Here is an 11,007-nt window from a genome sequence, read left to right as displayed (position 1 = left end):
ATTTTCAACTTACGGTGACTCTAAGGCAACACTATTACAGGGTTTTTGTGGCAAGTTTCTTCCGAGGTCATTTGCCATTGCCATCCTCTGTGGCTGACAGAGTATGACTTGCCCATGGTCATCCAGTAGACTTCCATGGCTGAGCCAGAATTCACACCCTGGTCTCCAGAGTCTTAGTCCAATGCTCAAACTACTACAACATGCTGGTGCAGCAACTCTATATATGGCTTAAGTCTGGACTCAACCCATTATGGCCATCTTTTAAAACAAGAAATCTCAAAGAGGTGTTATTTCCTTCTTTGCTTTAATTAAATCTTAAATGTAATTACAAAAACCCAACAACATCCCAGGCTGGAAATGATGCACACACATTGGGTTTCTCTTTTCTCTGGAGTCTCAAGCCATCCTCCCATCAGGGAGAGGAATCAAAATGAATATGGACTTATTGGCGACAGCAAGAGAAGAAAGCTCTGCGCTGCCAGAGGCAAACCACATAAAACGTGTGTGTGTGTGTGTTATGGGGGAGGGACCTGGGGAGAGGCATGATGCTTGCATTTTTCTGGCACTCCAGAGCTGCTACGATTTGTGAGTGGAACATGATGAAACCTCCCCCTGGACAAATCACATTGCGGCTGTCAACCTCACCAGGTGGGATTAGTTGTAGCTAATAGACTGAGCAAACAGAGCCCTGCACTCAGTTTAAAGCCAAAGCGAAGCCACTGTGGAGGCTTTTCAAGAATCCTCTTTAGCATGGCTAAGAAAAACTCCTTCCATTTACATCAGGTAGGAGCTGACCTTTTTTCTCTCTCTTTAAGGAGGAGCCACAATGTCTCCCACAAGGGTGGAGGGAAGGCAAATAAAAATAAATGTCTTTTTTTAAAATAGAGTTTGCAAATCAGGCCATTTTATTCCCAAATTCTTTTCTGAAGTTGCTGCAGTGTCCTGGACTGTGGTTGCCCAGGCTGCAAGGAAAGGCAGAAAACAGCTGGTTTTATTCTGCTTCAGTCTAACCAAACCAAACCTGACTCATGGCTTGGATTAATTTGGTTAACTTCTACAGTTTTCTCTCTTGTCTTATTTGCAGGTAATATCCTGGTTCACCTTTGCTGTGGCTCTGAATGTCTGCTTTGGATTTGTAGCTGAGAGGTTTAAGCAAAGCAGCGATGTGGTGGAAGATGTTCGTATCTCAGGTAAAGGAATGCCTATGAATGGTCTATTTTGATGCATTTGGCAGAGGGAGGCCAGGTGGGTTGAAATGACTTTGAAAATGTCTTTAAACTGTTCTTTTCTGTTCCGGAATATGTCAAAGGTTATGTGAAAAAGCTGGGGTTTATTGACTTCCAAGGCTTGCTTATAGGTAACCTATTTACTTCTCTGTGTTAGAGAGGGAGAGACAGATATGTTCAATTTATGTTCAGGATCTCAGATATTTGGGGGTTTCATATGTGTGCATGGGCATGTTTACACTATACAATCAATTCTATCAAAGTCAGTATTTTTTTAATGTTGGTTACATTGAGTTGTGGTGGGAATATACAGAAAGTGAAGTGCACTGATTTCCAGATACTTGCAGACCTCTCTGAAAATAGCATATGGGAAACTTGGGTTTCATTGGATTAGTTTGCATTTTTGGACAGAAAGAGATTTCTGATTATCTGCTGGCTTGCTGCCTTGGCTCCTGAAAATTCATATAGCCAGCCTCCTGGCAGAGAAATGTAGGGGTCAGGAGCAAAGAAATGGGGATATCAGGTGTTTAATGTGATCCAGTGTGGTATAGTGGTTTGAGCATTGGACAATGACTCTGGAGACCAGGTTCAGAATCTCTGCTCATTCATGTAAACCCACTAGGTGGCCTTGAGCAAGTCACACTCTCTCAGCCTCAGAGGATGGCAATGGAAAACCCTTTCCAAAAAAACTTGCCAAGAAAACCCCATGACAACTTTGCCTTAGGGTATCCATAAATTAGAAATTACCTGAAGGCACACAACAGTAGAGTTGTTGTGTGCCTTCAGGTCATTTCCAACTTACGGTGACCTTCAGTTAAACCTTGGGCAAGTCACTGTCTCTCAGCCTCAGAGGATGGCAATGGCAAATCCCCTCTGAAGAAACTTTCCAAGAAAACCTCATGATAGGTTCACCTTAGGGTCACCATAAGTTTGAAAGGACTTGAAAGCACACAACAAAACAACAAATGTGTTTAATGCTGGACACTGCATGATGCAGATGTTGGATAACTTAAATGTGGCATCCTTTTTAGGTATAAGAGGGGAGGGGAAAGAAAAAGACATCAGGACCTTTCCTTCTAGATTTTCTCAGAATGCATTTTTAACCTTAGGACTTTTTAAAGACTACAACTCTCACAAAATCTCTAGCCCACGTGGCTAAAAAGGAACTTTTCCAGGCTCTGGATTAATGCATATTAAATGTTAAAAAACAACAATAACTGAGGGCAGGAGAAAGACCTTTCAGCGCAACTAATTTGTCTGTAGAATACATTTGTCTCTGCCAGCTTAAATGGCTTTCTAATAATGGACAATTGGTTAATCCCATAATAACTGGGTGAGCCTGCATATTCAGGAGCAGTATACTTCTATAAATACAGTTTATTGGGGGGATAATAAAAAGAGTCCAGCTGGAACAAAGCAATGGCCCAACTAGCTTGCCTTCTTGTTGCCAGTATTGCCTGGCCAGTTGGCACCACAGATCCTGTAGTCCTCCAGTCTTGTTTGACCTCCAACACTGTGTACTCAGAGGCATCCTATATCTGAACACAAGATGCCCTGCCTGTCAGTTTTCCAGAAATATCTGACTGTTCCCAGCTGGGAATGTTTTTCCTTGGTCTGATCAGAAACCTGCTCTCAGATTTATGTTCTTACTGATCAGCAATTCTAATGCTTCTGAAGTGATGTTATTCATTGCCCTTGACTCATACTGCAGTTTCTGGCTCTGACATACAAAAAGGAGTCTTAGCTTTTCTCAGCCCAGCACCTCCAGATGTGATGGACTGCAGTGCCTCACCATCTCCCAACCAGTGTGGGAATTGTGGATGATAGGAGTTGTAGTCCAACTCAGCTGGATGGTGTGAAGCTAGGGATGGCTGGCAATAATGTACAGGACATGAAGGATTCATCTCTACTACTAAGCTGCTCTGGGGATTTAAACATTTTAAGGAATTTGCAGCTATTTAGTGTGCACGTACAGATGCTAATTTGAATATTGAAATTATTTTTGTTTTTTTTAAAGGGAGGCAATGAGTTGCTTAACATGATGTTTCTGGATCATCCAGACATGCTGGGCTGCAGAGCCTTGCTCTCTCCCAGCCAGCATGGAAATTGTGGGTGATGGAAGTTGTAGTCCAATCTGACTGGATGGTGTGAGGCTGGGGATGCTGGCAAATAAAATAAAAGCAGATCTGATTCTCATCTAGCAAAGCTTCTGATTAATTGCTAATGTACTGAAAATGGTTTTATGCCTCCTACCATACTGATGTTGCAGACAGTTCTCGTAGACACACAAACATAATAACCTCCTTTATGTTTATAACCTCCAGTGGAGCTTTGAAAGCTTGCAGCATGACTTTTGTGCATTTTGGTTGACCCCAAAAAGGTATCACTGTTTTGTGGATTTTGGATGTTTTTATAATCTTCTTTGCATTCTGAGGCATTAAAAGTATACGTTTGGAGAAATGAAACTGCCATGAAGTTGCTGGCTGTATTGTTGTGACCATAAACAGTATGTGTGTGTATGGATACATGCTGGTGTTTGCTTTCCTTGCCAAAGTTGTTTCTAATGTATCACGGTAATGGAAACAGGATGTACAAAATGTGAGATCAGGAGGCCTGGAGTTTCAGTGTCACAAATGGGAGATCTGAACGATGGTCTGTGAAGAGAAGGGTGTGCTGTTATCCAGCATAACTTATATTTAACTGGTAACAAATGCTCAGATCAAAGGAGACTGCTTCAGGCTTTGATAGCCACACATGATTCCTATTATTGGTAATGGAAGCTGCAGATGGGGCAGAACCCCTTAGGAACGGCAAGGTGGGAACGTTTGTGGCAGAGGCCTCTTACACCTCTGCTGAGTTGGCTTGCACATTTAAGTCCTTAACATCCCTTTGGATCAAATTCTGCTGTCTGATCCTGCTGCTTTCCAAGCTAACATGGAAAATGTTTTCTCCATCTGTTGCTGGAAGATAGCTCGCACTGTCCTTGCAGGTGCTGGATATCGTACTTAGTAAATTCCAAACATATGGCTGGAGATATTAAAACAGCCCAGCTGCTGTTGAGAGTTGAGTACTTTGAAAAACTCCACGTCAGTTTCTGAATGCAAAAGACTTTTTAAGAAATCCTTTTTAAAAAATAGTACTTTGAAGCAGAATGTGAAGAAGTGATTCTTTTCCCACTACAAGTCCCAGAATTGTCCAACTGATGTGGGCACTGGTTTAATAATAATAATAAAATTTTATTTATATTTCCCGCTTCTCCATTCGGATCGAAGTGGAACTGCAACAAGTAAAAATGTCATAAAATAGATATAATTCGAAATACATCAATCAAAAGAAGAGATAAAAAGGGAGGGGTTGCTACAGTATTGCTCACAAACATAGGTTCGAGTCATTGTAGTAAGATATTATTCACAATCAAATTAGAAGAGATCAGTTGGATAGGCTCGCCAGGAGAGATCTGTCTTCAATGCCTTTTTAAAGGCTTCCAAAGAAGTGATAAGACGGATCTCTTCCGGTTAGTTATTTCAAAGTCTGGGGCCATCACAGAAAATGTTCTACAAGAGGTAGTTTTCAACCTGGTTTTAGGATGTTCTAATATTTTTATTCCAGATGTTCTGAGAATGCAGGGCGGATTATGAGGGGAGAGGCATTCCCTTAAGTAATTCGGCCCAGGCCAAATAGGACTTTATAGGTAATAACCAACACTTTGTATTGTGCCTGGAAGCTAATCGGCAGCCAATGAAGAGATTTCAATACCGGTGTAATATGTTCTGATCTCGGTGTGTGATCAGTCTGACTGTGGCATTCTGGATCAACTGAAGCTTTCGAACTTGTTACAAAGGTAGCCCCATGTAGAGCACATTGCAGAAATCTAAACAAGAGGTTACCAGTGCATGTACTACTGTTTCAAGGTCTCCCTGAGCCAGGTAGGCACGCAGTTGGCATATCAGCCAAAGCTGGTACCATGCACTCCTGGCTATCGCCTCCACCTGAGATGTCAGCTGTAGAGACAAGTCCAGGAGTACTCCCAAACTGATACTGTACTGGTAAAAGTAACAGATCTGGACTCTGTTTTGACTCTATGGTTCACTTCACAAAAGGGACTTACTTGCCTGCACAACATGTACATTCAAAGCCCATCATCTTTGTCTACTAGCCCTATGGCAACTTGTATGGCTAGTAAGATACACCTCTATGAGTTTTGGGTTGTGTTGGCTGCTGTGCATGAGGTTTGGCCATTGCTTGGAGAAAAATCCTTTTTGTGAGTAGGAAAACAGGGTGAATCTTTTGGCTTTTGCTTTAATTTGCCCATTCAGATGCAGGCTTTTAATATGAGTTCGCTATACCTGCACTTCACAGCCAGGAGATGAGTGCTTTTTATTGTTGCTGTCTTGAAAACATATTCTTAAGTGTTGGGAAGGTTTTAATTAGTGGAGTGCACTCAGAATTCAGTTCCTTCTGTATGAGTTGGAGCAAAAACAGTAATCTTTTGGCTTTGAAAGTATGCCGCTTACTGTGGCATTGCATTGTTATCATTATTCAAATTAGGGTGTTGCTGTTTTGTAATGCATTGCATTGTGACCTTGTCTGTCTTTTTGCACTTTTGCAGAACACTATAAATAGGAATCTGCTCTCCATATGTTTGGGAAAAAATACCTCACAGATGCTAGCTTTGCCCTTGGATTTTCCTCTGTAGTATTACGGGACATCATATACTTCAGTCAGCAGTATGTTCCTGAAGCAGTTAGATTTCTTGTGTCCTAGCTGAGGAAAGCAAACTGATATTGCAGAGCCAACAGTCATCCTAGGTTGACTGTGAGGATGTGTTTTCCATCCTCCATGTTAACTGGAGATGCTAAGGAATGACATATAAAGTAGGTGTTCTGACAGTAAGCTGGGTCCTTTTCAGTGTGTTGTGAAATTGCAAGATCTATTGTGACACCTTCCCTACTGTAAACATCAAGGAGGTGTTATCATCCAGAAGATTCATTCTTATGAAGTCACTTGATAGGTAAAGTCAGAAGGACTTAGAAGTGGTTCTTTCTAATTTCTATTTGCTAATTTGTGTCATGCCTAGAACTAACAGAGTCTGGCTGACCCATAGTGATGGGGTTGAAATACCTGGTGCAAAGCAGGCCTTGTATTTGTGTACTAGAGGGCCAGAGCAGCTAGGAACAATTCTCTTATAAATGTTTTGCCCTTTTATGTTGTAAGGTAGAGTTGCCATAATTCTCTACTAAAAACAGGGACAAAATGTAGGACAAAATTTAGACCAAAATGTAGGACATTTAAGGTCCTCTATTTTTCTTAAATGCCCTACATTTTGGGTTAAATTTTATCCTACAATTGTCTTATATTTTGGTCTAAATTTTGTCCTATATTTTGTCCCTGTTTTTAGTAGAGAATTATGGCAACCCTATTACAGGGCACATCTGATGGGTTCCATTGATAGGTTATCTGTAAGACTGCTGTTACAAGTCCTCTCCCATGATGCACTGGCAGCAGTGGTTAGGAGAGCTGCTTCTTTGACCATAACTCTTCAAATCCCCCATCCAGCACAATAGCCATGCCGGATGGGATATTCTTGAAGATATAGGCCTTGTTTACATGGATTACTCCAAGTCCTCCCACCTGGCTTACTGCCTCCTACTTACACAATGCTAGGCCAAATCCCCAAATCAGGTTGGGACTGTCTCCATGACACCTGCACTCAGCTGGTGGTTTCCTTACCCTAACCTGCATTTTTTAAAAAATGCTGCAGGTTTCCAGGGGGTTTTTAGTGGCTGCAATGGCAGCTTTTTAACTTGCGGTCCCCATTTATCACCCAGTGCCACTGCTGTGGGCACAAGTTGTTCTGAGGTCAGAATGAGTCTCTCAGAATCAATAGCATGGCTGGGCGCCTTGTTCTGCTTTCAACACCAGTGCCGGGCATAAAATAGGAACCATGTGGGAAGGCAGCTGCCTGTTGTTGCTGGGGGAAGAGACCAAAGTAAGAAGTGAATTTGGGGCCAGAATATTCTGAATGCAGCCCCAAATATACTGTCAAGTATAGATGAGCCCATAGTCCCAAAATAACTTTTCTCAAAAGCTGTCAGTGTATGAATGTTTTTGATTATTTGGGTAATCTGGAATATGTGCAGTCTAGTATCTTGTTAACATTGGCATGGCTGCTGCTGGTGCCTTGGGAAATACCAACATGGTTATAAGATAGATATGTTATCAATGGGCATGGGTGGCACCTGTGGTGAGAGAAGCTTTGATAGCTCTTCAACCACAAAGAAAATATAGGTTATGTGGCCAAAGTATGACATCCTCAATTTGATCAACTTGGCTACAAGGGAAATTTCTTTTACAGGCTCAAGGACCCATTTGTTTGTCTTTTTGGCTGTCCATGGTACCCTCAGCACTCTTTTCCTGCACCACATCTCAAACGAGTTGATTTTCTTTCTGTCAGATTTCTTCACTGTCCAGCTCTTACATCCATATATGGTGATGGGGAATACAATGGCTTGGATAATTCTAACTTTAGTGAACACTTGTATGTCTTTACTCCTTATGATCTTGTCTAGTTCCTTCATGGCTGCCCTTCCCATTCCCAGTCTACTACTGATTTCCTGATTGCAGTCTCTATTCTGATCAGTGTTTGATCCAAGGTTCAGGAACTCTTTAACTGTTTTGATTTCCTGATTGACTAGGATGAATTTATGCAGTTCCTCCATGGTCATTATTATTATTTTTTTATGTTCAGCCTTAAGCCTGCCTTTGACTTTCTTCTTTGACCTTCCTTACTATTTGTTCCAAGTCTGTGACGTTCTCCACTAGTAGTATGGTGTTGTCTGCATATTGTAGATTGCTGATGTTCCTTCCTCCTGTCCTCACTCCACCTTCTGAGCCTAAACCTGCGCTTTGTATGATGAGAAAGCAATAATGATAGGAAAGATGGAGGGCAGTAAAAAGAGAGGAAGACTGCATGTCAGATGGATGGAATCAATGAGGATGACACGGGCATGAATCTACAAGACTTAAGCAGAGCAGTGGAAAATAGGGTTTTTTGGAGATGTCTCATCTACAGGGTTGCTATGAGTGGGGGATGACTCAAGGGCAGTTAACAACAACAATAGCAACACCAACTTTTTATATGGGACTGCCAGTGGGTGCCCGACAATCCCACTGGCAGAAAAGTAATGTTATTGAGCCTTCGTGGTACTACTACAACACAAATTGACCAGCCTGCAAAGTGTGTCAAATTTAAGTTGTGCAGTTTTTAAAAATGTAGTTGGGCAGTTTTTTAAAAAAGTCTCCGGTAAGGATAGGGAGAAAATGGAATCCTTTTTTATCATATTATTTGGAATGGTATTGAATCACATGGCTGTACTATTATATGGTATTTATTTGCATTTGTGCTAAATGATCTAATGGGCACTGGGAATAACTGAGGCCCGTAACAGACGGGCATAAAGTACGGACTGGGTCCATATTAGGGTTAGAAAGGGGCGTCCCTTCCGGATGCCTCTAACCCTAATATGGACCGAGTCCGTACAAAATGGCGGAGCCCATTCCACACGGGGCGCCATCTTTACGTAGCGGGCACGCTGTGTCTGCACGTCGCGTGGCACATATGATGCTGCAAGTGCGCCATTGGCACCTCACGCCGTCATATCCGCGCTGCAAGGAGAAGCACCATTTTGGCACTTCTTATTTGCAGCGTGGAGGAGCCTCACGGTTTGGACGCTGGGGCTCCTCTGCGCTGCAAATGGCTGCGGCGGCAGACTGCCCCTTCTGGGCGGTCTGTAACACGCCTGAATTAACTTGTTTTTTTCAAACTGGAGTTTGAGTAGCAGCATAGCTGTGCAGTGTGTAAGATACGGCAAAATCCACTGAATGTGCTATGCAAAAAACTACGTAGAAATTATTCTTTGCACACAATAAGTTTGTGTATCTAGACCAACAGTCCAATAAATGCCTGCTAAATTTTATTTTTTTGCAATTGACAATGAAAGAGGTCTTCAGCAAATCCTGGAGCCAAGCACGTCTTGTGGTGTCATTTGTGTCTGAAAAACCAATGTGGCTGAGTTCCAAGAGCAAATACAAATGTTGCACAAGTTCTGGTAACGAGACAGGCTGAATGGAATAGGTAAATGAAAATATTGAACAACCTCCTGAAAGACGTTAAAATAGTTCATTCTGGGATCATCTTGTGAAATGTCCCACTCAAATCTGGCAGTGGAAAAATCTGAGAGATTAACAGTGCAGTCCTGTGGCCCTGGAAAAGCATCCCAAGGGCTGTGGAAAAAAAAATATAGCTCTGACCTCAGATCCCAGTTCTCTGTCCCTGTAGAAAATTACATGGCCTTCACCTCTCTGGTGTTGGGAGAGACAGAACGAAAGATGACTGAAGGCATGGGCAGAGTGCTCAGCTCAGTGTCTGAGTACATGCTTTGCATGCAGAAGGTCCTTGGCATCTCCAGGTAGACCTGCAAAAATATTGGAGAGCAAGTGCCAAGCAGGGTCAGCAATATTGAGTGAGATGGACTAATGGACTGACTCACAATAACATAACTTCCTGAGATCTTAAGGTGTGGGCAGATTGTGAGAGCTTTGGGAGGTAAAGCAATGTTTGCCACAGTGCATTCATTGATTCAGATCTGTTTAGGATGTTGTGGATTAAATATAGATGGTCCACTCAGTGTTGGGAATGAACAGTGATTGTGGCCTTGGACAGGGGGAACTATGGCCTGTTACAGACAGCCATAAAGCTGCTTCGAGTCACAGTGGAGGTATGGTGTTTCAATGATGCCTGCGTCCTAAGAGTCCAGAAGTCGCACCAAGCCACGCTCCAGTCTTGGGCTGGAACGTGGCTTTGGTGCGACTTCTGGACTCTTAGGACGTGCATCATGAAACACCATACCTCCACTGTGTCTCGAAGCAGCTTTATTTTGGCTGTCTGTAACAGGCCTATATGACATAAGTCTCCATCTTTTACACTACTTCTAAGAGCTCCTGGCTGCTAACATAGCACCATTCTAGTCACTGATTATCTTTGCAATTTGTAGGGACATTTAGACAAACCCTGAAGTCAGTCTAAATGATTCCCCCTCTGCTATAAGCAATGAAAGAGAAATAGTAATGCAGAAAAAAATATGGGGGCATTTACCTGGATTCTTTTTATGCCTCTTTCCACAGTAAGATGACCCAGAAGCAGATATAACCTCCTTTCAACCCTTGCCTGTGCCACCTCTTGGACAGTATGAGGACGTACTTATTATGGCTTTACAGGGGCCCACTATCTGGTCTTATGTTTTAATCCTAAAAATTTAAGAATGAGATGCTGCTGATTTGACAATCTGGTAACAAAAACACTTTTAGAAAACAGTATCTCAACTAGTATGTGGTTGTGAACCACAGGGTTGAATAACACAAAGGTTTAGAGTAAATTTTGTCAGCATTAATCAGGACAGAAAGACAAATGTAACAAAGAAAACCATATGAAAACAACAACAACAGAATCTCTGGTCAAGCTATGCTTGGTTAGGACCAGCCAAATCTGTGTGATGTTTATTGTTCATTTCAGGGAAGAATAATTTCAGTTGGTTTTACTTAATAAAATCTTCTGCTCTTATAATTGATTTTTAACATTTTATGCAAGAAAAAGGGCAATCAAGTTGAGAGAGGAAGAAGGGGGAATATATTGCATGGATTCTTCCTCAAATGGTTCCATATAAGGATGAATGAGAGGTGGAGGCTGAGATGCTTCATAATCCTTTACAGAAGAACTGCAACT

The 11,007-nt window shown here is 42.0% G+C and overlaps 1 protein-coding gene across 3 annotated transcripts in view; it reads left to right on the top strand.

The window, feature by feature from the left end:
• Positions 1-600: 600 nt before the first annotated feature.
• Positions 601-11,007, top strand: part of ENPP2 (ectonucleotide pyrophosphatase/phosphodiesterase 2) — an 82,322-nt gene continuing 71,915 nt past the window's right edge. Inside the window, exons 1-2 of one of the 3 annotated variants that reach the window (XM_042463601.1) lie at positions 601-783; positions 1,085-1,190. In XM_042463601.1, the coding sequence (XP_042319535.1) occupies positions 751-783; positions 1,085-1,190 (139 nt within the window). In that variant the 5' untranslated portion in view covers positions 601-750. The remainder of the gene's footprint in view (positions 784-1,084; positions 1,191-11,007) is intronic. The other 2 variants (XM_042463600.1, XM_042463599.1) reach the window with 2 other exon arrangements.

This window comes from Sceloporus undulatus, chromosome 4 (genome assembly GCF_019175285.1).
Source record: "Sceloporus undulatus isolate JIND9_A2432 ecotype Alabama chromosome 4, SceUnd_v1.1, whole genome shotgun sequence".
Taxonomy (NCBI): domain Eukaryota; kingdom Metazoa; phylum Chordata; class Lepidosauria; order Squamata; family Phrynosomatidae; genus Sceloporus; species Sceloporus undulatus.
The sequence above is the reverse complement of the archived record's forward strand: the minus strand, read 5'-3'. Positions and strand labels throughout refer to the sequence as shown.